At 54.6% G+C, this 26,194-nt stretch overlaps 1 protein-coding gene and 1 long non-coding RNA gene across 4 annotated transcripts in view; one reads left to right on the top strand and one right to left on the bottom strand.

Moving 5' to 3' along the window:
- LOC101904265 (uncharacterized) overlaps positions 1-26,194 on the bottom strand; it is a 51,919-nt gene that overhangs the window by 8,980 nt on the left and 16,745 nt on the right. For both annotated transcript variants that reach the window (XR_009490809.1, XR_009490808.1), the window contains exons 2-5: positions 10,058-13,912; positions 9,710-9,956; positions 8,704-8,836; positions 8,448-8,519 (exon numbers count right to left, since the gene is read on the bottom strand). This is a non-coding gene — a long non-coding RNA (uncharacterized lncRNA). The remainder of the gene's footprint in view (positions 1-8,447; positions 8,520-8,703; positions 8,837-9,709; positions 9,957-10,057; positions 13,913-26,194) is intronic.
- Positions 547-26,194, top strand: part of SLC26A9 (solute carrier family 26 member 9) — a 28,982-nt gene continuing 3,334 nt past the window's right edge. The window contains exons 1-20 of one of the 2 annotated variants that reach the window (XM_010813049.4): positions 547-848; positions 7,826-7,968; positions 10,554-10,693; positions 10,799-10,909; positions 11,557-11,732; positions 13,281-13,445; positions 14,236-14,388; positions 14,717-14,799; positions 15,770-15,917; positions 16,161-16,274; positions 16,470-16,547; positions 17,091-17,186; positions 19,175-19,281; positions 20,027-20,096; positions 20,215-20,307; positions 20,407-20,520; positions 21,196-21,465; positions 22,489-22,543; positions 24,538-24,683; positions 26,069-26,140. In XM_010813049.4, the coding sequence (XP_010811351.1) occupies positions 7,844-7,968; positions 10,554-10,693; positions 10,799-10,909; positions 11,557-11,732; positions 13,281-13,445; positions 14,236-14,388; positions 14,717-14,799; positions 15,770-15,917; positions 16,161-16,274; positions 16,470-16,547; positions 17,091-17,186; positions 19,175-19,281; positions 20,027-20,096; positions 20,215-20,307; positions 20,407-20,520; positions 21,196-21,465; positions 22,489-22,543; positions 24,538-24,683; positions 26,069-26,140 (2,316 nt within the window). In that variant the 5' untranslated portion in view covers positions 547-848; positions 7,826-7,843. Of the gene's footprint in view, positions 849-7,020; positions 7,969-10,553; positions 10,694-10,798; positions 10,910-11,556; positions 11,733-13,280; positions 13,446-14,235; positions 14,389-14,716; positions 14,800-15,769; positions 15,918-16,160; positions 16,275-16,469; positions 16,548-17,090; positions 17,187-19,174; positions 19,282-20,026; positions 20,097-20,214; positions 20,308-20,406; positions 20,521-21,195; positions 21,466-22,488; positions 22,544-24,537; positions 24,684-26,068; positions 26,141-26,194 lie in introns of those variants that run through there. The other variant, XM_015475026.3, reaches the window with a different exon arrangement.

Below are 26,194 nucleotides of genomic sequence, written 5' to 3'. Positions count from 1 at the left end.
TTGAAGTGACAGAGGCCTGTGACAGAAATGTGCAAGTCTTCAGGCCACCATATAACTGCTGGCACTCCAGTTTCTTGAGGGTCTTTACCATATCCCAAACCCCCATGCACCCCGCACACCCTACCTGGGAAGTTAGGAGGGCATCAATCCAGACACAGAACTTACAAGTGACTTAAGGTTGGGGATGGACCTGCGAGCCAGGTCTCCACAACTGCCCCAAACCTCTCAAAGGCCCTCAGGCCTCCCCAAAAGTGGCCTGCAGCCTTCCTCAGGGGTTTTCAGAGCTCTACTGTCCCCCTGTAACACCCCAAGTCTCCAACCTTCAAAGCAAGAAGCCCCAGGCCCCCTCCCCTTGGGTGGCCTCAATGCGTCCCCTTGTCCAAGAGGCCATGTGGCTTGACCCCAGAAGCAGCAGGACAGCAAGCTCGGAGAGGGGTCTGCTTTGACCCCTCCTCAGCCACGGCTGGCTGGCCCAGGGGAGCCAGTGGGGCCGGGGCCGCTGAATGTGACCTATTGTCTCCAGGGTGGATTTAGGAAGTGCCAAGCTCCCATCAAACAGCCCTGCTCCTTGGGCAAAACAAAAAAAGGGCTGTTCATTTGGGACCTTTCTTCCCTTATCTCCTTTTCCTATCTCCCCAGGCTTAGCTATGGTGTAGTGTTCAAAACCACTTCCCCTCCGAGCCAATCGGAAGCCGGGGCTCACCCCGCGGCCCTGAGGTAAAGTTATTTATAAACGCCTCCCTGGATTATTTGAGCAGAGCCCTTTCGCACACCTCTCACACACCTTTCGGCTGCCCGCTCCCCAGACACGCCTGCAGCCCTGCCCAGACGGCCCTGCTCACCCACCGGTAAGCACCAGCCAGGCGCCCCTTGGACTGGGGTCATCCCTGGAGGGGGGCGGGGGTGAGGGTCCGTGAGGGGAGGGATGACAGGGACCAGCTGGCCACGGCGGCAGCTGTTTGCCAACCTGAGCACCTGTGGGGAGCAGGCTCCGGCCCCCCAGGGTCTGAGAACAGCGCCCAGCCCTTTAGCCCTGAGAAGCCCCTGGGGCCCTCACTTCCATGTGAAGGTCTCAGCTGCAGGGCCAGGGGCCAAGGGAGTGTGCAGGACAGAAGCTCCAGCGGAGAGACCCGCCAGACCCCCAGATGGGGTGAGGAGAAACAGCTGGCTGCTTTGCACGGGCTTCTTCCCTTTGCAGACGAAAGACCAAAAATATTGGACCTTCCCTGGGGCGCTGGCCTTCGAGGCTGCTGGCTGCACCTCTCCTTCTTTGCAAGTCTTGGAAGCAGCAGGTTCTTAATGCTTGGCTCTCCAGTCTCTGTGCGACTGTCTCCCTGTCCTTCTGCCCCAAGGCGTTCTCTCTCACTTGTTTGCTTCTCCACCTGCTCAAGGCACCTGCCCCCTGTCCCCTGTGCCCCCTGAGTCCTGAGAGGTTGGAGGAGGTTGGAGGGCAAAGTGAGGCTTAGAGACAGCAAGCAGGGCTCCATCAGGCAGGCAGGCAGCAGCAGGAAGCGGCAACCTGACTCCCTGGTGAATGCTTCACTCGGGTTGGGCCAGCTCCTAACTCCTCATCCGACAGCTCGGAGGGGGCCCAAATCACCCTCAGGCAGGACCCCCACTCCTTCCAATGAGCTCACAGGGTCCCCAGGCTCGGCCAAGCCAATCTGTCATTTGAGCACAAGCTCCCCCACTTACACTTGACCGCACTGAGCCTGAGGACCAGAGAAAGACCAGCTTTAAGGTCATGCCCCTTGGGGAGGCACAGCATGCCAAGTAGGGCAAGCCAAGAGAGGCCTTCCTCCCAACGGCATCACTCCCACTGACACCCCTCTGGCACGGCCCTCCCGGCCTCTCTCGGCCCTGGCATTCGGGATCCGGCAAGACCCTCCCTGGGCAACACCAAGACTGGCACACACAGCTCCTTCAGCACCAGGATGGTCTCTGTGGGTGCCTCCCAAAGCCTGGGCGACCAACCTGAAGACTCATTTGTATGAAAGCCTGGGGGACAGAGGAGGATTCATTTTTATCTCCTGGTGTCCAGAGTCTTTCAAGGGATGGTCACAAAGCAGGTATTTAGTGAATGTGTGTTGAGCTAAATCAACCAACCCACATCTGATCCCAGGGAAGTCCCCGAGGGAATGAGTGACCAGGTCAGCACTGAGGAAGCTCCAGATTTCTTAAACCAGAACAGCGGGCCCCTCACTGGAGTCCTTGGACACCCAGCTGCTTCCAAGAGGTGCACAAGACTAACCCTAATCTCCATACAGACCTTCAGGAGCCTGACCTGAAGGGTTTCTTGCACCCATGACCTTGGTCAGGTCTCACTGCTGGGAAGTGCCTTCCTGCTGGAGCTGATTCCTCAGCCCAGCAGCTGTCTGGGGCCGAGAAAGCAGAGAGGGGGTTCGCGAGCTTAGAGATGAACAGTGGGATGGGGTGGGTGGCAGGGATTCCCCCCGGGGGGGATGCCAGGTCCTAGAACAGCCGGAAAGCAAGAAGGCAACACAGGGAGATTTCACGCTCTCCCCTAGCACTACTGGTGAAAGAATTGGCCTAGGGTAAAGAAGGGGTGGGAAATTTGCCTAAGAAACATGGAGGCAGTAGAGATAAAAGGAATGTTGATAAAAGGTCTTGGAAACTCACAGGCCTCTCCACCCACACTCCTTCATGCCAGAGACGCAGTCACCAGCTGAGACCCCAGCCCTCCTCTCCCATCCCCAGCTCCCACCACACACACCCCAGCACCCAGCCTTTCCCTCTGGCTCCCACCCTGGGTGAGACGGGGAGGAACCAGCAGCTAGAGCAAAGGGGAAGCCTGAAAGTGACCTTTCCTCTGCCCAGGACACAGTGATCGCCCAAGTAGGGACCAGTGATAAGACCAAGGTGGGTTGGCCGAGCTGGGGTTGTTCCCGTGCCTGGCACGTGTGCACATCAAAGGACTCCCCTCCAGTCACACACACACACACCCGCAGGGCTGAGGAGGAAGTCAGCCTGGGCCACAATGACGGGATCACCCCCAGGCCACTGACACCCCACAGACGGGCTCTGCAGCTCTCTGCTCCCCAGGTGTCCTGCCCTTCTGAAATGACTTTCATTTCATTTCATTCTGCCTCTCACCAGTCCTGGAAACTTTCGGAGGAATAAGGGCATGGGGAAGGGCGGGTGGGAGGCAAGTAAGAGCAGAGTGGAAAAAGAAGCCCAAGAAAGGCAGAATGACCTGCCTGAGGTTACAGAGGCGTGATGAAGAGACCCCTCCAGGGTAATCGGAGTGATTATAAGCACAGTGCAAATTTGTTGCTCACATACCATGGCCGGGCACCGTTCCAAGCCCACAGTATTCCCATGGGCACTGTAGACAGACCTTGTCAGAAATACAACTGGGAGGAGATTACAGTGGGCTTTCTTTCGAATGAGCTCACTGCAGGGGGATTAAGATTCTGAGGAAGAACCCAAGAGGAGTGTCTGCTCCGTCTGTGCACTCCTGATGGAGTCCAGTTCCCCCTGTCCCCACCCCCAGCTCCTTAGCTCTGCAAAACCCCCAATCCCCCTTGCCCCAGATGTGACCCCAGTCCCCTGCCAAGCCTTGGGGACTGTCCAGACACCCACCTCTCCTGCCCTCTCTCTTCTCTTCTCACCTTCTGCTGCCCTTAAGCCCCACGCCCCCCTCTAGGTCCCTCCGGTGACTCAGGACCTGCCTTCCGTGCCTCCACACTGGGGAGGGGCGGGGCACCCTTTTGTTCCTCCATACTGTCACATGGCACCTGCTGTTTGTCCCTGATCCAGTGGGGGATGGGGGGCTCTGGAGGGGCCCACACCGTTTGATGGGAGGCAGGCTGGGTGATACATGCCTATGGCAATAGAGCACTTGACTTTTTTCAGCCATGCTGACATCATTTGGCAGGGCTGTGTGTTTGTTTAACCAGGGATCAAGTCTTCGGGTTCCCTACACCCCCTCCCTTTCTTGCTCCCTCTTTCACCTTCGTACCCCAACCAGGCATTGTAGGAGCCCTTTCTGGGGGTCCCTGGGAGGCCCTGGACTCTCTGAGAACCCCGGGAGCTATCTAGGAGGGGTGGCTCCCACCACGCTGCCAGCTCACCGTTTTCCGTCTCTCCCTCCCATCCCCCTCTCCTCCAGGCCTGAAGGACTGGCTGGGGATGAAGTAACCTCCCCTCTGAAGCCCCACCCAGCTTCAACCCCTAGTCTTGGAATTAGGAAGTATGACTGGGGCACCTCCTCACCAGGAGCTGGGGCAGCTCAGGGGGTTGCAGGTTTCTGCTCTGTCTGTCCCTGTCCTGGGAAAGTCCAGGCCCGGGGAGGAGCCAGAACCTCCCACAGAGCCCTCAGGAGGAAAAGCAGAACCTGGACATCCTGTATCACTGGCTGGGATGGAAGGTCACGGGGTGTCCGATACCACTCAGGGATGCCACAGAGAAGAATCAGGGTCATCTCTGAAAAGTCTGGGACCTTTTCAACAGGAGCACTTGAGTTGGAGTCAAAGGCCTAGCTCAAAGTCCCACCTCTGAGACTCAGTTTCCTCGTCCACAAAATGAGAGATTTGGACCTGCCTGGTCCTCAGGTCCCCTTCTGAACAAAGCTTTCTGAGGCTGACAGGCTGCTGGGCTCTCATTTTTATACATAGACACTCAGGATTGGGAAAGCTCCCAGGGCCTTCTTCCCTTCAGCACCCATGTCTAGATGAAGACAAGCAACATATGGGGAGAGAGACAGATCTTACATTCCAGTAAAGGGAGGGATCTTTTCTCCTCTGTCAATGGGAACTCCCCTAACATCTAAGCCCCATCTGTATAAAGCCTGCCCACAAGGGCGGAAACAGTCCCATGTCATCCAAATTCATCTGTGCTTTCGAAAGGATTTCCAGCACCAATGCCCCCTTTCCTGCTTCCCTTTGCCAGAAGCCAACAGTGGTGTGCAGGCTGGAGGGGTCCAAAGAAAGGGGTTTTGAGGAGAAAGAGATCCCAGGCCAGGGTGTTCAGGAAGGCATCAGAGAAAAGGAGGAGGAGGGCAGGGAGAAGGAAGAGAGGGAGGAGGAGGAACCTAGCAGGTCTTAAGACTGGGCAGGGCTGAGTGAGGGCAGAATGAGTCAGGGCATCTCAGGTAAGGTGGAAAGTATGGACGGAGCCCCAGAGGGAAAACTGAGGAAGCTTGCTCAGGCGGGGTGAGTGGACAGCCCAGATACAGAGGGCAGATGCAACCTACAGATCTACTGAGTCCACCAAAACAGAGTCAGGCGACGCACAGACAAACATGCCAAAATAAGGAGTCTGGACTCGATCCCCTCCTAGACGCGAGGAAGCTGAGAGTTTCTGAGCTGGGGGTGTGGGCTGGGGAATTGGTCAGAAGGCTAATGCAACAGTCCAGGTGTGAGATAAGACCTGGGAGTGACACCGGAAGGAAATAGCAATGGGATTTGATGGGCTGCTGCCCATCAAATGTGGAGGCTGCAGGAGGGAGAGGGCAGGGACAAGTATGCCGGGTAGCGAAAGGTGCGACTGAGGACATGAGGGAGCCAAGCAGGCAGGGGAGCCAGGTGAGTGGGTTCTGTAGGATCAGATACTGACCATCCTCTCCCCACCCCACAGGCATACCCCTAGAATGCAGAGCCTCTGGTATCGCTGCATGCTGCTTGGCATGGAAACAAGATCTTCCATTGCCTCCTCTTCCCTCTCCTGGTGCAGCCCCCTTGAAAATCCCAGCTATTCCTTTATAAGTGGTCCGTTTGGTGGCCAGGCATAGACTCCCCAAGTCTCTGAGTCTTCCTCTGAAGCCAGGCTGGAGCTTGGGGTCCCTCCAGAGGGTCATGATCCCCACTCATTTCTCCCACAGAGCCCACCAGGCAAAGCACTGGGAAGGTTGGACCCTTCCAGACCCAGTGAGAGGGTGGGGTGGGGAGCGGGGAGCGAGGCCACACTGCCTCGTTGGAGGTGAAGGGCTGGAAGCCTCTGAACAGTCTCTCCCAAGAGGAAGGAAGCACCCTCCCATCTTAATCATAGTAATCATCGCCGTTACCATTCACTGGGTGCCCTTGGAAGACCAGACTCTACACTCATGATCTCATTTAGTCCTCATGGCAAATGCCTGGGACTGTTATTATCCCCATTTACAGATGAAGAAACCGACTCTCTGAACCCAGGTCATCCTGGCTCCAAAACCTGTGCTGTTTTCCTTATGCCACTCAGTCTCTCTACTTGTCCCACTGAAATGTCTTACAGGCCTTTACTCTTATTCAATTCAACCCCTGTGTTCTCCAAAAAGAACATTTATTGATCACTCAACAAGCAATTGTTGGCTGCACACTAAGCACCAGGCAAAGGGCTGGGCAGGCTCACGCACAACTGCCCTGCCAGCCGAGTAGCATCTGGGGGGTTCTGCAGGGCACCGTGCTTACAGGCCCTGGTGGAACTGAGGGTCCTGTGACCCAGGGAATGGGACGCACCAGCCTGACCTTCGTCTTCCTGGACACAGTCTTATCCACAATAGCAACTTACGTTTATATCACTCTTACATTTTACACAAGCCTTTCTGGTCCATTTACTCATCTCTTCCTCAAACAACCTTGTGAGGTTATGGCCCCCGGTTTTGCTGATGAGGAATCTGAGGTTCAGAAAGGAATGCTGCCCCTTCCACTTCACCCGTAAAGCCAGCACTAGAACCCGTCTCTGGGCCCTTAGTTAATGCATCTCCCTCCTCTCCCCCAGGGTGGTCTTCCACAAAAAGCATCAACCAGCCTGCTCCCCTCTGACAACCTGTCACTCACCCAGCTTCTCCCCTGGGAAGCGTGCGGAGGAGCATCTTGAGTCCCCCGTGTGGTTTCTCACTTTTAACTCTCTCTCAAATCTTTTGCCAAACTGGCTACAGCTATCCCACACTCTCCCCCTGGGAGACATCATCTCCCTCTAAGCGTATGCTGTCTCTTTCCTCTCCCTCCTTCTTCCTCTGAGGTCGTCCAGGCAGGCTTCTCCCAGCGCTGGGGGGCAGGGGACAGGAGAGGGGACCAGCAATTGGAGGATGGAGGAGGAATGATCTCTACCGGGAGCTCCTCTGGGCCTCGGGGGCCTGGCACTTAGCTCTGCCCTGCTCAGCTCCTGGAACGTCAGCAAGGTTGCGCAAAAAGCAAGGAGAGAGACATCAGTATACAGGGTGGGGGAAAGGTTAGACACAGGAAGCCGTGGGAGGGCCAGCCAGCGCAAACCATCTTGATTTTCCCAAACACCGCTGTCCCCCTGGGAAAACCTGTTGGTGAAGTCCTAGGCGGCTCCTTTAAGAAGGGTCCTCCCAAGGTCACCCTGGCCATCCCCCTGCCTCCAGGCAGCCTGCTTTCTTTCTTCCAAGCTGGCTGACAGGATGGTATGAGCCTTTCCGCCCGGGAAACTGAGGTGGGAGGGCAGGGCGAAGGGGCTTGTGAGGATACCAGGGGCCAGCGTGGGTTGCGGGGAGGATGCAAGGGAAGGAAGGAGAGGATCAACCCGCTGAATCCCAGCCGTGACTCCTGCCCTTGCACTCCTGCCTCCTTGTTGCCTGGTGTTCAGTGGGGGTGACAGTGATATCATAGATGTGGAGTGCCAACCACGTGCTGGGTGCCAAGCAAAACAGCCAGGGCAAGTGTATGCATCACCTGTGCCTGGGAAGGAAGGCCACCAGAAGAAGTGAGTCTGGTGGAAAGACTTGAAAGAGGGAAGGGTGGCACCTTGCTGGCTGGGGGCGGGGAAGACAGCATAAAACCCTGCTGAGCTAGGACCAGAGAGAGATGGCCCAGGCCGGCGCTGAGAAGGGATGCCCCTCATCCTCCCTACTCTGTTTCTCCCAAAGCTTGTAAATGCCCCAGACATGAGCCAGCCCAGGCCCCGCTACGTGGTAGACAGAGCCGCATACTCTCTCACCCTCTTTGATGATGAGTTTGAGAAGAAGGACCGGACGTACCCACTGGGAGAAAAACTTTGCAGCACTTTCAGGTAACATGGCTTGAAGCCCAGACTCCTCTCCCTTCTGCTCCCCACCAAACCCTCCCTGCACCAGGGCACGGCTCCTATACCGCTGTCCCTCAGACGGGACTTGGGAACCCTGAATTTGAGATCCTACACCTCATCTTTACTGAGACCCTCAAGGAAATGGGGAACGGGGATGAGGACCACTCACAGGTCCAGAGGGGCTGGCAGGTGTCCCGACCCCTGCATGGGGTCTCACCATGCAGCCCACTCAAGTCCCTCCTGGGTTCTCAAGGGCACTGGGGAATGGTGCGTCACCACAGCAGGTCAGAGCTCCCTCTTCTGCTGTCCCTTCTCCTGTCCTTTCCTCATCAAGGAAAATCTGAAGCCTCTCCCACCCCAAGGACTTTGTCCTCTTTCTCTCCTGGATCCTCTTTCCCTTCCCAGGTCCAGACAATGCTCAAAGGTAGCCCCTAAATTCCTGGGCCCCCCTAAATGATACTTACCAGGATGTGGTCTCACCAGCTTGTTGCACCCTCAGATCCCTGGAACTGTGCTGGTGGGTAGTGAAACCACACCTATAAGGAGGGGACTCCATGACGTGACCTATACCTGCACTCGAGGAACCTGAGGCTATGAACTTTACCTACCCCCCCACCCCCCACCCTTCGCAGACAGCTGGTAGACCTCCCTCAGGCCTCACTGTGGTCCCGGGCAAAAGTCACTTCCCCACTCCCCTGGGGAAACAGCTGATTCAGTTACCTGAATTGAGGTCACTGGCAATGGCTGAAGTGGAGATGCAGGTGGAACTGGTTCAGGCTGGGGGATCACCCACTTGAGTCTTCACTAAAAGCATCAGCCCAGCCCTATCTCTCCTGGGAGGCTCCGTCTCTGCCTGGTTATATAAAGACCTTGTCAGCATTTGTGCCAAGGAGTTTAAGTCTGTGTTGTTTCTGCACTGGAGGGATGAGGGTATCTGCTGCTGTCCTAAAAGATGAGAATGATGGAAACCATAACAAGATGTAGGGAGCTAACAATTCCCATGTGGCGGGAAGGAGAGCCTTGAACGGTACCTGGCACACAGAAGGTACTCCAATAAATTTTCGTTTAATGAATGAATGAATGTTTAGAAAACTAATCCACTTCCCACTATCCTCTTCCCACTTGGCTTCTGGAACCTCTCTATAGGTGTTTAGCATCTGTTTCCAGATCTTCTCTCAGACTTCAGAGAAGTCAGACTGCTTTGCTCAACTATGGCAGGCTTGCAAGTAAGGCTGGACATGTGCAAGCCCTTGAGAGGGTTGTTTTTCTCCCCCAGCCAGCTCTCCATTCATGAGTCCAGTTTTCCCTGCCATGAACAAACCTGAGAGAGTTCCTGGGGGGCTGGTTCTCTCTCAGGACAAGCCTTTAGAAATGCTTTAAGCTATTTACTACCAGTCCAACTCCCAGGGATGGGAGAGGCACTACCCACTGCAGAGGGGACTGGGGAGTTCAAAGGCGATGGCGATGCTGTTCCATGAAGTGCTGGTTGGGACAGAAAATCTACCCAGATTTTAAAGGGTACAAAGCATTGTCTGTGTTGATTTCAGTTTTGGGTGACATCCAGGGGACCCAGTGTCAGGGAAACTATTGTTGGGCAACAATAAAGAACAGGAATCGGTGCTGGGCAGGAAAGGAGGCCTAATCACAGCAAGCCAGTGAGTCACCAGATGGGCCCTGAATATTTGAATTCCCTTAGCTGGGAGAAGAAAAGCAAAGGCCTCCCCACCTCTTCTGGTCATCAATCCACCAGCTGTCATCCTTGAGATTGAAGTCCCTTGTTTTTACCGCTTCTGAGTTTCTGATGAAAGGACCTCAAGGTGTTCAGCAAACAGGGGAGGGATCAATGCTCCCCACCCTGCGCTGACCGACAAATAGTTTCCCCATTCTTCCCTCTTTTGATGAATTAACAGGGGAAAGAACTCCAGCATTGGAATCATCACACACAAAGGATGGTGGGTCAGCAGAGGCGAACCCTGTGGGGAAAAAGGAGCCTTCCTTTAGGGAGAGTTCCAAAAAATACAGCAGCCGCCCCCATTCAGACTGAGTTCTGATTCAGGCCCATTCTTTCACTTACTCATTCACTCATTTTTCCAACAGATATTCACTAAGCATCCCAGGGTGATACAGGAGGTACACAAAGCTGGACAAGAGACCAGACTTCTTTCCATGCTGGTTTTACTGTGTAGTGGGGGAGAGAGATGAAAAGCAAGAATTACAACCCGAGGTATTGCTATAGGAGCCCAGGCGAGGGTGACTGGGCCTGTTTTCAGGCAGATCAGAGGACGGTCATCTGAGCTGGACTTGACGCCTCGGAATGCTAGGCACCCACAAAATCCATGCCTTTGAGAGAAGTCCTGCAGACTTCCCAGGTTAGCAGTGGGCAATCAGAAGACCTCCAACCAATGTCCAGAGCAAGGTGAAGGCTCTCAAGAGAAAAGTCTCTGCCATATCGTGTGCGTGCTCACTGAATTTTGCACGAATGCATGAACGAATGACCAAGAACAGGATATTATAACAATTCCCAACTCTGAATGCAGTGCTGACTGAAAACCTGCCCTCTTCCCCTCCAGATGTTCCTCAGCCAAGATCAAAACCACAGTGTTCGGGCTGCTCCCCATTCTCTCTTGGCTCCCCAAGTACAAGATCAAAGACTACATTGTCCCCGACATTCTCGGCGGCCTCAGCGGTGGATGCATCCAGGTCCCACAAGGTCAGGGGTCCCCTCAGCCACGCCCATTCCCCTTCCCACTCCATCTTCTGTGACCTGCGTCACCCAACTGTGCCCCCGGGCCTTGACTCTCTGTGTCCTGTGCAGGCATGGCATTCGCTCTGCTGGCCAACCTTCCTGCAGTCAACGGCCTCTACTCCTCTTTCTTCCCCCTCCTGACCTACTTCTTCCTGGGGGGTATCCACCAGATGGTGCCAGGTAAGGCCCCTCCCCTCTTAGCAGGCAGGTGACCTGGACCGCGAGGATGGGTGGTGGGTGGCAAAGTGGATTCGGGTGCTTTCCCACCTGCATTCTCCTCCTGCTGGCGCTGCTTGGTCCCGGAGGGACCGTCACCATGAGTGTCGACCCCAGGTCTTCTGTGACCTTGGAGAAGCCATAGAGCTTCCGTGAGCTCAGTTAGCATGAGCCGCTGAGTCTCCCTCCCTGGAACGTGGAGAAGACTTGGCAGGACAAGAAAGGCCGTAAAGGGCTGAACAGATGGGAGAAATGGCCGTCCGACAGCCATCATCCAGCAGGCCACTTCAGGGACATTCGGAGTTCTCTGGTGCGAAGTGAGACAGAGGAAAAAGGCCTGGTCACAAAGCCTGTTTCTGACGCAGGCTCTACTTATATTTCCAAGCCTGTTTCCTCTCGTGTCCAGTAAAGTCATATTAACAGTTGGGGTGAAAGTATCTGGAAGAGTGTGGATCATGATCAGATACGAATGGTTACTGTGATGCCAGAGAGGACCCTGGAGGCCCGGAGCGCCATCCCTGTGGGGGCTGGGGAGCATTCCGGGCCCCCTGCTGGTTCCCATGGGTGCCGCCCAAACCTCTGACTTTTGCTGGCTGGGTGGGGCACCGCAGGTACCTTTGCCGTTATCAGCATCCTGGTGGGTAACATCTGTCTGCAGCTGGCCCCAGAGTCGAAATTCCGGGTCTTCAACACCACCACCAATGAAAGCTATGTGGACACAGGGGCCATGGAGGCTGACAGGCTACACGTGTCGGCAACGCTAGCCTGCCTGACAGCTGTCATCCAGGTGAGGAGCTCGGCTTCCGTCTCTGCCAGGGCCCCCCCTTAGTACAGCATCAGCTCGGATCGCCCCTCCCACAGAGGCCCAGCCTTGACCTTAAAGCCGATTTAGGCCTCTCCATCCTCCCTCTTCCCCATTTGGAGACCACAAATGACCTTAAAAATGCAGAGTATCTCACCTGCCCTCAGCAGATGCCTAAGACCAGCACCCACACTTAATAAAACTGTCCTGAGCTAATGACTGTCTAAAGGACTCATGGCCTCTCTCCGATACCCTTTCCCATGCCCAGCTCTCTGCCAGCAGTTTTCCATTTCTGTAACATTCATTATCCCCCTCCAGCCGCCTCTGCTCCAAGCCACAGCACCTCCTGCATGAGATAAATTGCATTTCCGCCACATGCAAAGGACTCTGCTAGATTTCATGCAGGCAAATGCAGCAGGACAGAATGTAAGAGCAGGAAGGGGCCTCAGAAGTTTCATTCATTGATTCATTCAGTTAAGGTTTTTTGGTTGTTTCACCAGGCCAGGAACTGGGCTAGGCTCTGGGGATAAAAGATAAGTAAGAAAGAGGCCCAGATCTCCAGAAGCTCACAGCCCAGCGGAGGAAGTAGCCATATCAACAAATAAATGTGTAGGCAGTAAGATAAGCAGCAGAATAGAGCTATATACGAGTAGCTTTGGGAACATCAAAGAGAAAGTCAGGGAAGGCCTCTCCTCAAAGAGAGGAAGTGACATTTGACCTCAGTCTAAAAGGATGAGTAGAAGTTGACCGGTAACCATAGGAAAGAGGCACAGAAGGACAGTCCAGTCAGAGGGAACAGCATCCCACAGCACCGAGGCCTGAAAGAGCATGAACTGACCAGGGCATGGAAAAACAAGGCATTTGCTGTGGCTGGAGGGCAGGAGGCATTGAGAGAACGAGCCAGAGAAGAGGCCAGAGAAGAGGCCAGAGAAGTAGGCAGGGCCAGTCAGTGAAGTCTGAGGTCTGTCCCCTAAGCAGCAAATTTGGTTCCTATTTGGCAGTCAGATTGGATCAGTCAGACTCTGGAGAAGACGATGGATGGAAAGTAGATTAGAATCAAAGCACAGGGCCAGCTGGGAGACTATGAAGAGGCCCATGCAAGAGTGATGAGGGCCTAGACCAGAGTGACGGGCAAGGAGACGGTGGGTAGACTGGAAGAACGCTTTGCCAGGAACAAAATAAACAGGGCTTGGGATATTAGAAATGAAGGGCGAGGGGGGACGACTTCCAAGTTCTGGGTTGGCCAGCTGGGCGGACGGGGGTGTCAATCACTGGGAGGGCAAACGCTGTTGAGTGCTAGGTTCACTGCACAGTGGAGGAGACTGGAGCCAGTGAGGTCAAGTGTCAGAGGCCTGTGCCCCGAGGGACTGACTTTCTCTGTCAGTACAAGGCAGGACAAGGTCACAAGGGACTCGTTTTCCTAGAGCTACTACTATCTTAGGGCTGCGTGAACTCCAGGCCTGGGTTTGGGCCAGGCAGATGTGGGAGTGGCTGGCCCATCATGGTCTGACCCCACCACCCCTCTGCTCTCAGATGGGCCTGGGCTTCATGCAGTTTGGCTTTGTGGCCATCTACCTCTCTGAGTCCTTCATCCGGGGCTTCATGACGGCCGCTGGCCTGCAGATCCTGATCTCCGTGCTCAAGTATATCTTCGGACTGACCGTCCCCTCCTACGCAGGCCCAGGGTCCATCGTCTTTGTGAGTCTATGAGTGCGCCCCTGCGAGAGGGTCTTGAGCAGACACGTGAGCCGAGTTCACTGTCTTAAGAAGTTGTGAGCACCTCGTTATGAGATGTTCTCAAGCAAAGGCTGTCTGACCCATTGTTCAGAATGGATTTCAAGAGGTTTCCATTTGGGGAGGGAGGGTCAAACACATGACCTTGACGGCTGGCTGAGGTTCTCTGTGATTGTGGTTCAGTCGCTCAGTCGTGTCTGACTCTTTGCAACCTCATGGACTGCAGCACACCAGGCCTCCCTGTGCATCACCCACTCCTGGAGCTTGCTCAAACTCATGTCCACTGAGTCAGTGATGTCATCCAATCATCTCATCCTCTGTCACCCCTTTCTCCTCCTGCCTTCAATCTTCCCTTGCATCAGGGTCTTTTTCAATGAGTCAGCGCTTCGTATCAGGTAGCCGAAGTATGGTTAAATCTCTGTGGTTAATTCCTGCAGAAAAGGAGAGGTACACTCTCCATCAGTACCCCATCCCAGTGCCTCAAACCCTCCCTACCTGGAAAGTCTTTCCTTACGTCTAATCTCCATCCCGCCTCCATTAGCTTGAACTCTTCCTAGAGGAAAAGGAAGGGAATCAGCCTTCCCATCCCAGCATGGAGACAGGGGTGGGAAGTGGGACCGTGAGTAGGGTCTGGATTCTGCTTTGCTGTGCCTCTCAGAGCACTGATGACATCCCTCCACTGGCTCAGATGCTGGGTGGTGATGGTACAGGAGGAAGGGGTGGGAGCCCATGAGCATGATGCTCTCTCCCCCAGACCTTCATTGACATTTGCAAAAACCTCGCTCACACCAACATCGCCTCGCTCATCTTCGCTCTTATCAGCGGTGTGGTCCTGGTGCTGGTAAAGGAGCTCAATGCCCGCTACATGCACAAGATCCGCTTCCCCATCCCAACAGAGATGATTGTGGTAAGGACCTTGCCCAGGGCTGGGGTGTTGGGGCCCAGGCAAGAGGCTGTTGAAAAGGAATCTAGCTCCAGCCAGAAGCAGGAGAGCCCCTCTACCCATCCCTCCCCACCCACTTGCCCTCTGTGAGCTGGTAGGACAGAAGGTCTGGGGTGAACCCACTCCATCCCCCTGTGTGTGGTTCCCACTCTTCCTTATCCTCAGGTTGTTCCCTCTCAAAGAGTCAGAGGAGTGGGATTTGGGGTCCCCAGACAAAAGGGGGACTTGAGAGGGACCCCTACCCTGGCCCCAATTTAGAGCTAATCCCTGTTCTCCTATCTGGGATTCGCAGGTAGTGGTGGCAACAGCTATCTCCGGGAGCTACAAGATGCCCAAAAAGTACCACATGCAGATCGTGGGAGAGATCCAACCTGGGTGAGTCCAGGGGGCTGGGAAGCCTGGCCCACTCCCACTGTCCTCCCCACCTAGGTTCAGAGTCAGAGATGAGATGAACTCTAAAGTATGTTATAAATTCTATGACACTGACCAGCTATGAATTATTACTATCACTTATTATGGAGAAGAGCCACACAGCGCTGGCTGTTTCATGAACAGTGAGCCGTGTGTGTGCATGCTAAGTCGCTTCAGTCGTGTCCAACTCTCCACGACCCCATGGACTGTAGCCCACCAGGCTCCTCTGTCCATGGGATTCTACAGGCAAGAATACTAGGCTGGGTTGCCATGGCCTCCTCCAGGGGATCTTCCTAACCCAAGGATCAAACCCTCGTCTCTTACATCTTCTGCATCGGCAGGCTGGTTCTTTGCCACTAGCACCACCCGGGAAGCCCCCTTAACTGCCACACTCCCCTCAAAAGTTTCATCTGATGGATGAAGCCTCTCTGATCAGCCCTTCTCTGGTTCTTTGTCTTGCTTTAATGCATTGGCTCTTCTACCCACATGGGAAAAAGCTGTTAGGATCAACAGAATTCACCGGCTATCTACTCTGTGCCAGGGACTGTGCGGGGCCCTAGGAGGAGAGGACCAGTGTTTACACGGCAGAGCTGGAGCAGACAATGGAGAAAAGGCCTCAGAGCACTGGGGCTGTGGCTCTGGGACCAGGGAGAGTGAGGAGTCCGAATTCTGGATGTGAACGAATGAGGCCTTACCAGTTGCTAGTGTGGTGACCTCAGACAAGCTGTGTTCTCTACGCCTCGAATCTTTGCGGTGTCAAGGGGAGTGGTGGTAGCTGCCCTGCAGCGTGACACTGAGCATCCAGTTTGGAAGTGGTGGTTCATGCAGAGGCCCTGGCACTGCATGGGGCCCTACTGCCCCCTGTGGGCGCTGAAGGACTCAAGGTGCCCTCCTCACACCCTTGGGCCCTGCTTCCTTTCTGGCTCCTTGGCAGTTTCCCCACTCCTGTGTCGCCTGTGGTTTCGCAGTGGAAGGACATGCTTGGCACGGCCTTCTCCCTGGCCATCGTGGGCTATGTCATCAACCTGGCTATGGGCCGGACCCTGGCCAACAAGCACGGCTACGACGTGGATGCTAACCAGGTAGGTCCAGCCACTCCCAGCAGGGCCGAGCAGGATGGGCCAGGGCCCACAGAGGCCTGACGAGGGATGTCAGGGGCTCTTTGGCTGACTTCTACTTGGTTGGGAGTGTATGGCTTTATAGCAGCTGGGTCATTCTCAAGTTCAAGATCCAGCTAGCTTGAATGACTATGTTTGGTCTGTACTGTGTGCCCCCCACACACACCGCCCCCACCCCAGCTTCCAATCCTGCCCCTGTGCCCACAGGAGATGATCGCCCTAGGCTGCAGCAACTTCTTCGGCTCCTTCTTTAAGATCCATGTCATTTGCTGTGCTCTCTCTGTCACTCTGGCCGTGGATGGAGCTGGAGGAAAATCCCAGGTGAGCATTGGACCAGGGCAGTGGGAAAGGGATTGGGCGTAGCAGAACAGTTGCCCTAGAGAATCCAGGTCAGCTGGTCTCCAGCCTGCCTCTCCTCTCCTCAATCTCCACTCCGCCAAAGGCATTTATTGGGGAAAAAAATCAAGAGCAAGAATTTCACACCTACGCCGTGTTTCCATCTCTTTCTCTGGATAGGTGTCAAGCCTGTGTGTGTCCCTGGTGGTGATGATCACCATGCTGGTCCTGGGGTCCTATCTCTATGCTCTCCCCAAGGTAAGAGCACAGCATGAGAGCAGAAGCCAGCGAGAACCTCCAGGAAGAGCAGGCCTTAGGAGCTGTGTGATGCCTCACAGGCTACAGACTGCCGTCACTGTTACCCTTTGTCCTAGCCACAGCCTGCGAAGTAGTTAACGTAGGTTTTACTCTCGCCATTTTACAGGTGAGGGAAACTGAGGCTGAGAAGCGGTGACAAGGCTCACAAGCACAGGGCTGGTCTCAAGCTCCGGCCTTCTGACCTCAGGGTCCCCACCCGAGTCAGCGTTTACAGCGTCTGTGGGCCCCTGGCTCAGAGGGCCCTAGGCACAGGCTGTCCGGGGATGAAGGAAGAGGAGGGGATGGCAAAATTCAGGCCTGAGGGCCCTCTGGCTCCAGCACCTGCACTTTCCAACCCTAAGGTTGAGTGCAAAGATTTGGGGGCTCTGCCAGTTCTGGAACTGCAACTCTGTCCTGCCAGGCTCCAGCATCCGGTGTCTGTAGGAAGGGCAGGGAGAAGGGGCCACACCGCAGGTGACGGGGAACAGTGTTCTGCTTCCCCAGTCTGTGCTAGGAGCCCTGATTGCTGTCAACCTCAAGAATTCTCTCAAGCAACTCGCCGACCCCTACTACCTGTGGAAGAAGAGCAAGCTGGACTGTGTAAGTAGCAGGCGGCCCCGGGTGCCTGTCATGCCTGGTACCCCAGGCACTGCCTCCTCCAGCCCCACAAGCCTGGCACTTCTGTCAGTGGTTCCTCTGGTCAGTTGCTCTCTAATTAGCACGCACTCAGTCGCTAAGCTGTATCAGACTCTTTGTGACCCTATGGACAGTAGCTTAACAGGCTCCTCTGTCCATGGGATTTTCCAGGCAAGAATACTGGAGTAGGTTGCCATTTCCTCCTCCAGGGGATCTTCCCGACCCAGGGATTGAACCAGCATCTCCTGTGTCTCCTGGATTGCCAGGCAGATTCTTTACCACTGAGCCACCTTGGAAGCCCTAATTAGCATAACCGAGTGTTAACAGCTGAGGTTTTGGAGTGAGACAGCTTATGTTCAAATCCTAATTCAACTGTTCACTGGCTCTGTGACCAATGGCAAGTCCCTTAACCTCTCTGAGTCTCGGCTTCCTCATCTGTGGTCACAGGTATTTTATACTCTCCAACCCTGCAGCCCCACCCGCAGGGATGCTTATGAAACGAGATAAAACAAGTAAGGAACACATTGTCTGAATTGTATCTTGAGTTCAATAAAACTTAGCTGTTATTATTTTTATAGTTCCAAAAAGCAAAATGAAGTCATTTAAAAAAACAAAAAACCTAGGACATAAAGCCAGTGGACCAGGATCTTGGGCAGGTTAAGACTTCTGTGGAATTCCATCTCCCCATCTGTGATGGGGTGATATTCATGGCTGCACCATACACTGGTTCTGAGGATTAAACAAGATCAGAATTGGAAAGCAGCATGTAGCCGTGAACACTTAGCAAACATGACTTATTGCTTTGATAGTCACATTCCGAACACATCTCCCACTGGGCAGTAGAAATGAGGCTACTGTGTACTGACCACACTGCTTACCCCTCTGGAGCCCGACGTAAGCTGTGAGAGAGGATTTCCTAGCCTCCTTTCAAGATGAGGACAGCAAGCCTCAGAGAGGTTAAGTAATTCATCAAAGGCCACAGAATTGGTTAGTGGCAGAGGCAGGGCTGGAGCCCCAAGTCTTAGCCTCCAAATCTCTGAGCTGTACTGTCTTCTGGGGGAGGAAGCACACTTACATGGTAAGGAAGGAAATCCTTAAAGTCTGAAAATGAGTGGTCCATCTGGGGTCCCCCTTGAGTGAAGGACAAGGACGGGGAGAAAAATGAGGCCCCAGTATCCACCCCAAAGGTCTGCTTTGCCGCATCCCAACCATCACTCCACAACAGCAATAGTCCTGGTATTCACATCGTGCTTTGGGTTCCCATCTTACCCTCCCGCTCTCCATCCCCCACCCTCCCGGCTTACACACACAACTCAGCCCCAGGCCATCAGGTCAGGAAGCTGAGTGCCGGTCAAGTGCACACTTTCTATCAGATGGAGGAATGGAACTCACGTTACTGTACCCATCACTAGGCTTGGCAGGACTTTATCTTCATTAATTCTTCAGTCCTTTCATGAAGCTGGTATTATTATTCACATAGCTGTGTGTGCATGCTAACTTGCTTCAGTCGTGTCTGACTCTTTGCAACACCATGGACTGTAGTCCACCAGGCTCCTCTGTCCATGGGATTCCCAGGCAAGAATCCTGGAGTGGGCTGCCATGACCTTCTCCAGGATTCACATAGCTAGTAAGTGAATATTCACAAGTAGGACAACAAAACTTGGAGCCCAGGTGTATCTGTCCCAAGACTCACAGTCTTCGTGCCATGCCAGCTCCCATTGGGTGCGGGGGTTGACTGCTAACATCCAGACAAGACCAGGAAGCCACCCTCAGTCCACTGGAAATGGGCGGGTGTCTCCGAAGCTCGCCTACGTGAAATACTGGGAAATTGCCATGAAGAGGGAAGGGTGGTGTAAGGTTGGGCTAGCAGAGAAGGGCCTTGGCTGACCCCGGAAGACTTCCCCAGTGAGGCAGGCCCCCCAAGGCCTGCTCTGACGTCTCTCTCCTCATAGTGCGTCTGGGTGGTGAGCTTCCTCTCCGCCTTCTTCCTGAGCCTGCCCTACGGTGTGGCAGTGGGGGTCACCTTCTCCGCCCTGGTTGTGGTCTTCCAGACCCAGTTGTAAGTAATGGCCCCTCCCCCAGGGCATGGCCATCAGGCCCCAGCTGGTCTGCAGGGGCTGCCATGGGGGGCCTGGCGCAGCTCCTGGGCCCCGCTGCCCGCTGGGTCTGGCTCTGGAGGGGCTGCCAGGCCCGAGGAGAGCCCGGCCCAGCTGGGACTGCTGGCACAGGCTGGGCCGTCTAACTCCCATGTCCTGAAAACCCAGGGGAACCCATCATGGTCATAGAGGGCTGGGGGCCCAGAGGAAGTGGGGTTGGGCCAGCGGGTGAGACTCAGTGTCCTTCCAAAAGTGTGCCAGACCCCAGATTAGATGGGATCCCACCCTGAGGGAGCCGTGGGCCAGAGGACAGCTAAGTCTCTCCCATAAAAACATTAAGGGAAGCAGACAGGGAATCCAGTCCGGGGCAGGAAGGATCCTGAATGTCAGGGACCTGTTTTCTCCTCTTGAGAACTCAGAACCAAGAACCGGTGGCTTTGGGGCCACTTACGCTGTGTTCTCCACCTTCCTGCCCAGTGAGCCCCTGCCTGGGAGCTATGTCAGGGAGCTGCCTGCCATCTCTCTGATTATAGCCCAGCCACAGGCCACCAGGCGTGTGTCTCCAGCGCAGAAAGACAAACAGGAAAAGCCCAGGATCAGGACAGGACCCTCTCCTGCCCTACCTCTGCCCAGACCCCAGCCCAAGCGTCCCTCCAGGCCCGTCTGCTAATAGCATCCTCTTGTGTTTGTCTTTTCTTCTTCATCCAGTCGTAATGGCTGTGCTTTGGCCCAAGTCATGGACACTGACATTTACGTGAATCCCAAGACCTACAATAGGGTGGGTAATCCAAGCTCATGACCGCCCTCTTTCGCCCTACATCACCCCACATAAAAGGGTTTTGTGAAAAACCGATAAAAGATATTGCTGCTGACTGAGCTGACTCTCCCTGCCACAGGTCCAAGAAATCCAAGGTATAAAGATCATCACCTACTGCTCTCCTCTCTACTTTGCCAACTCAGAGATCTTCAGGCAAAAAGTCATTGCCAAGGTAAGGCTCAGTCCCCTGGTGACCAGAGGGAATGGACAGAGTGTGCCTGGCAGAGGCAAGAAAGGGTGCTGGGAGCCAAGATCTGGCCTCTTCCTCCAGACAGGTGTGGACCCCCAGAAAGTGTTGCTGGCCAAGCAAAAAAGCCTCAAGAAGCAGGAGAAGGGGAGAACAATGCCCAAGCAACAGAGGAAGTCTCTGTTCATGAAAACCAAGGTGAACTGAGGCTAGAAACAGCCCACGCCCTCTCCCTTGCCCTCTCTGACCTTGCCACCTGGTGCCCCACCTCCCAGCACCCTCAGAGGCAAGGACAGCAAGCCTCTGTGGCCACTGCCTGGTGGATGTTGTCTGTGGGCATCTTCTCCTTGGATGAGGAGCCGTCAGCTCCCAGGGTAACCACTTAACTCCACGGCCCCCTCCTCATTTTCTGGCTAAGATGAGATACACCCATGGACTTATGAGCAATCCCAGATTGCTCATAAGTTGCAAGAGTTGCAAGTGAATTTCCTGGGGTCCCCAGCCAACCTAGAACTAGGAAGGTGGGTGTGAATGTGGGAATTCTGCAGAGAAAAAGGTAAACACGGGTAAATGCAAAAAGGGTCTCAGTTGTTTCCAAAAGGGCTTCCTCCCAGAGCAGAGTAGACTGAAGCTTCAGTGGCTCTCTTAGAAGGGTCCTCTAAATTTGCCTGCGTTACGGAGACCAAACATGCAGACCTGCTCAAAGAGGAGGCTTTAGGAGGCGCCAGTCCTCAGGGATTACAGGGGCTTGGATTCCCCACCACGAAGTCCTGTTATTCACCTCCACCTGCACGCACCTTGCCCCAGCTTCAGCCACAGCAAAGTCTGATTGAGCCTGATGACCCTGACTGCGCCCTCCCACCCCTCCTCCAGACTGTCTCCCTGCAGGAGCTGCAGCAGGACTTTGAGAACGGCTCCCCGACCGACCCCAACAACAACCAGACGCCTGCTAACGGCGCCAGCGTATCCTACATCACCTTCAGCCCTGACCGCTCCAACGCTGCCCACTGCGAGCCCCCAGCCTCTGCTAAGCCCAGTGACACACTGGCCGGCGTCCCACCCTTTGTCACCTTCCACACTCTCATCCTTGACATGAGTGGGGTCAGCTTTGTGGATCTGATGGGCATCAAAACCCTGGCCAAGGTGAGGGAGCCCAAGGCAGAGGGAGCCCCAGCCCACCCCCACCCCGACTCCCTCACCCCTACCCTCCCACACTCCCTTTCCCCGGAGCCTTCATTTCAAACGACTAAGTGAGGAAGCTCACCAGGGAGCCTACCATCTCCTAAAATCCCTTTTCCCAGATGCCACCAGGACAGGATGCTGCCTGCAGAGCAGGCCCAGACAGCACAGAACAATGCGTGCCCAGGCCCCGCGGGTCTACCCCATCCTAGCACCCCTCTCTAGCAGACGCGGGAACCTGGCCCAGGGTCCTCTGAGTAGAGCTCGTTTGGCCCAGGTTCATGGTCTAGTGCTCCTTCCCACACTCACCCAGCATCAGCTGGGTCTGGCCAACCGAGGGAAGAAGAAGAAATAATATCAGCGGCCCTCACCTTTAGGCCAGACGGCTCACAGGGCTGCTTGAATAAATGCATCCGTGTGATAGCTTTCAGCAGCCACTTCTGATGGCAGAGTCATCTCAGACTGGCCCAGAGAGAGGCAGCACAGTAGAACCGAGCACAAGAACACACAGGGTGATGGCCTCGTCAACCAGCGCACAGCCGGCTCCATCCCCAGACAAGGGCTCAGCCTGCTCCCGCAGCCTGGGTCTACTAGGATCCAGGTGGCTGAGGCATTAGCCATTCCAGGCCATGGTCCTCCCCCGCGGCTTCAGCCTAAGCCTCAAAGGCAGGCAGGAGGTGGGGTCTGGGATTCTAAGCTATCGAAAGAAAAGATCTGGCCCCATAAGAAGGGGCCACGGGAACACTAAGTGGCTGCCTTGCTGGCAAAGCCCCATGTCTGCCTCACTTTCCAGAGGAGCGGTCAGCCAACACTCCAGGGAGGAGTGGTGTGCTTTGCTGCTATTTTTATCTCAGGCTGCCAGGGCTCTCCTGGTTGCTTATTTGTTTGGCTTCCCTCTCAAGTGCGTTTTGTGAATCACTTTGGAGGCCCACTCAGAACATTCCTTTCCTTCTGTCTCCCTACCCAACTCGCTCCCGACTCCTCCAGCTGAGCTCCACCTATGAGAAGATCGGAGTGAAGGTCTTCTTGGTGAACATTCATGGTAAGAGAAGAAGGATGTTTCGGGGACTGGAAGGCTGACGAGGGCCTAGGATGGGACTAGGTGGGTGGGAGGCCGAATAGTGAGGGGGTAGAAACTAGAACAGCACCTGTTCCCCTAAACTACTGCCTGCTCACAAGAACTCAGGCACAAGTCAGAAGAGACTGCAGCATAACATCCTATATGCTGTGCTATGCTGAGTCCCTTCAGCCATGTCTGACTCTGTGTGACCCTATGGACTGTAGTCTGCCAGACTCCTCTGACCATGGGATTCTCCATGGGATTCTCTCTAGCCAAGAATACTGGAGGGGGTTGCCAATGGCCTCCTCCAAGGTATCTTCCCAACCCAGGGATCAAACCTGCGTCTACTGCACTGGCAAGCAGGTTCTTTACCACTGCTGCTGCTGCTGCTGCTAAGTCGCTTCGGTCGTGTCCGACTCTGTGCGACCCCATAGATGGCAGCCCACCAGGCTCCCCCGTCCCTGGGATTCTCCAGGCAAGAACACTGGAGTGGGTTGCCATTTCCTTTCTCCAATGCATGAAAGTGAAAAGTGAAAGTGAAGTCGCTGAGTCTTGTCCGACTCCTAGCGACCCCATGGACTGCGGCCCACCAGGCTCCTCCGTCCATAGGATTTTCCAGGCAAGAGTACTGGAGTGGGGTGCCATTGCCTTCTCCGTCTTTACCACTAGCGGCCCCAATAAAAGAGTTGGGGGGCGGGGATTGTGAAGTTAAGGAGCAGCAACTAGGATTCTGATTTGCCCACCACTAATTTGCCATGTTCAGCTCAGTTGGTGAAGAATCTGCCTGCAATGCAGGAGACCCCAGTTCGATTCCTGGGCCCGGCAGATCTCCTGGAGAACGGCTAGGCTACCCACTCCAGTATTCTTGGGCTTCCCTTGTGGCTCAGCTGGTGAAGAATCTGCCTGCAGTGCGGGAGACCTGCGTTCGATCCCTGGGTTGGGAAGATCTGCTGGGGAAGGAAAAGACCACCCACTCCAGTATTCTGGCCTGGAGAATTCCATGGACTGTATAGTCCATGGGGTTGCAAAGAGTCAGACATGACTGAGCGACTTTCACTTTCAATTTGCCATGTATCCTTGGCCAAGTCACTTCATCTGCCTGGGGATCGATTGCCACCTACATAACATGAAGAGGTTGACTAGATGAACCAGGGAATCTTCTCCAAATCCAAAAGTCCATAAATAGGCAGAACGCACAGATATACCATAACTCTTCAGGGAAGATACACATGTAGTTTTACAAGATACACATGCAATCTCCACAGGGCCCACAAACACAGCCCCCAGTCCCTGTCCACACAGCAGTGGACTTCTCATCAGCATGTGTGCGGAGTACAGGGATGTGGACACAGCGAGAACACACAGACGCACAGGAGAAAGGGAAAGGCACACGTTTGCACACCCCACTGCCCTCGGGGGGCCAGCGCCTTTCAGCAGGACCAGCCAGCCCCTGCACCGGCCTGCGCGTGGCACGGACTCTGCAAGCTCCACCCGCGTAGAGTCTGCACAGGTTCTGCTCTGAGCGTGTGTGCATGCGCACCTGCTCTGTGTGTGCGCCAGAGCTGGAATCAGAGGCTCCCTGCCCACCCTCACTGGACACACCTCAGGAAATCATCCCCAGGGCTGAGGCGGAGTAAGGGCTCTGCCACACACCGGGCTCTGCAGGAAAGGTCTGGGTGAACAGGAGGAAGAATGGACCCTCAAGGGACAGAACTGGCCCATGATTTCGGCTTTCCCTCACCACCAAGTAGGGGAACCCTGAATCAAGCTATTTCCTTCTGCCCGGGGTTGAAGGTTCAGCATCCTCAAGCTCACGTTGCCCTCTGCTGTCCAGAACTGATACTGCAAGGCCAAGGCCCAGGCCCTGTGAGGCAGCAAGGGCACGACCCCCAGGCCTCTCTCTCTCCGTCTCCCCCACCCCCAGCTCCAGGCCACAGTGGCGTCAGCTTTTGAAGGTGACCTTTCCCTCCTTGCAGCCCAGGTGTACAATGACATCAGCCACGGAGGCCTCTTTGAAGACGGGTGTCTAGAGCGCAGTCACGTCTTTCCCAGCATACACGATGCGGTCCTCTTTGCCCAGGCGCAGGCCGCGGAAGTGGCCCCGGGACACGACTTCCAAGAGGTAAGGCCTCTGCACCTGGGGAATCCTAGGCCCCAGGGCATTGAAACAACAGACCGGTTTGCGTTCCAACACCTGTTCTATCAATTAACTTTCCTTAATCCCTGTTTTCTTAGCTGTGGAACGGGTGCCTTAAAGATCTCACAGGATCTTTCTTTTGTTTTGGTTTTAGGATTAACTGGTAATTATATCTTTTGTGTCACTTGAAAGAGCTTTGTATATTACAAAATATTTATTATTATCAGTTTTGAGGTCAAACACCCGAAGCACAGTAGGTTATGCCTGGTATTCTGACATGGCTCAACCATCCTATTCCTTCCCTCTTTCTACAAGACGTTTTGGAGAAGGGAGGGGAGTAAGCCTGCCTGTTTTAATTTAACCGAGATTAGAGATTTCAGGCTGGTGACGGATGAAGAGTGTGGATCAGGGTTTTGTCTCAGTGTCTTGACATTTAATTTAGTAGCTCAGTAAGTGGTATGCCAATGAGCTACAAATAACAGTGTCTACAAATAACACTCCAGAAAGCTGGGGAGGCAGAAAAAGCCCATCCCATCGGCATTCCTGCCCAGGCCTCCCCAGACAGCTCCATCTTCCAGGCTGCCCTGCCAACTCATCTTCGGCCCTCGGCCTGCCAAGCTTCTGTGCCCTAGTCCAGGATGCAAACCCCTTCTACCCTCAGGGATCATAAGAAAGGCTTTTCTGGCCCTAGAGCAACCATTTGCTCTTTGCTTTTTGAGACTGATGAAGCTGGAGCCATCTGTTCTGGGTGCAGAAAGCCTGTCCAGGGAAACACGGGGCCGGGCACCCACCCGCCACACACAGAGGCAAACTGTGTGAGAGCAGTGGCCTTCCTGGCCTCGTGCCCTTTGCCAGCAGAGCAAAGAGAGGGAGATTCTGGGGAAACCCTCATCATCATAACTGCACAAATAATGCCCAGTTTTTACAGTTTAAATTCTTAAAGATGTATATTATACCAATTGTATATTTACATATTACATATTACAGAATATGTTCATATCTGTAAATTATATACACACACACACTGTTTCAACAGCGTGGTAAGGCAGAGAGCCAGCAAAGTGAGTGTGATCATCCTACTTTTACAGAGAAGGGAGATGGATTCCCCAGGTCAGGCAGCTAGGTGAGCTAGGTAAACCTTTCCTGCTTCTAAAGTGCCCGCCAAGGGAGCCGACCCCGATGCACACCTGTCTACAGGGAAGAGGGAAACCGCGGCTGTGCTATATTTTGAGAGGCAAATGAGGGAGGGGAGGGAAAGGACAAGAGGCCGAGTTACATCAGAACACACGATGCCCTCCCCGAGCCCACCATTTGTGCCAGACCATCATTCAGTCGCTGCAGCTCACTCTGCACTGGTTTCCCCCACCCAGGCGCCCGTGGATCCTGAGCTTTCTCTGTATGAGCCGGAGGAGGACAGCCCCAGCTACTGGGATTTAGAGCAGGTAAGCTGACTAGCGGGGGTCAGGGGAAGGAAGGAGACCCTCTCCCATCCAAAG

Source organism: Bos taurus, chromosome 16 (genome assembly GCF_002263795.3).
Source record: "Bos taurus isolate L1 Dominette 01449 registration number 42190680 breed Hereford chromosome 16, ARS-UCD2.0, whole genome shotgun sequence".
In the NCBI taxonomy this organism is placed as follows: Eukaryota; Metazoa; Chordata; class Mammalia; order Artiodactyla; family Bovidae; genus Bos; species Bos taurus.
The sequence above is the reverse complement of the archived record's forward strand: the minus strand, read 5'-3'. Positions and strand labels throughout refer to the sequence as shown.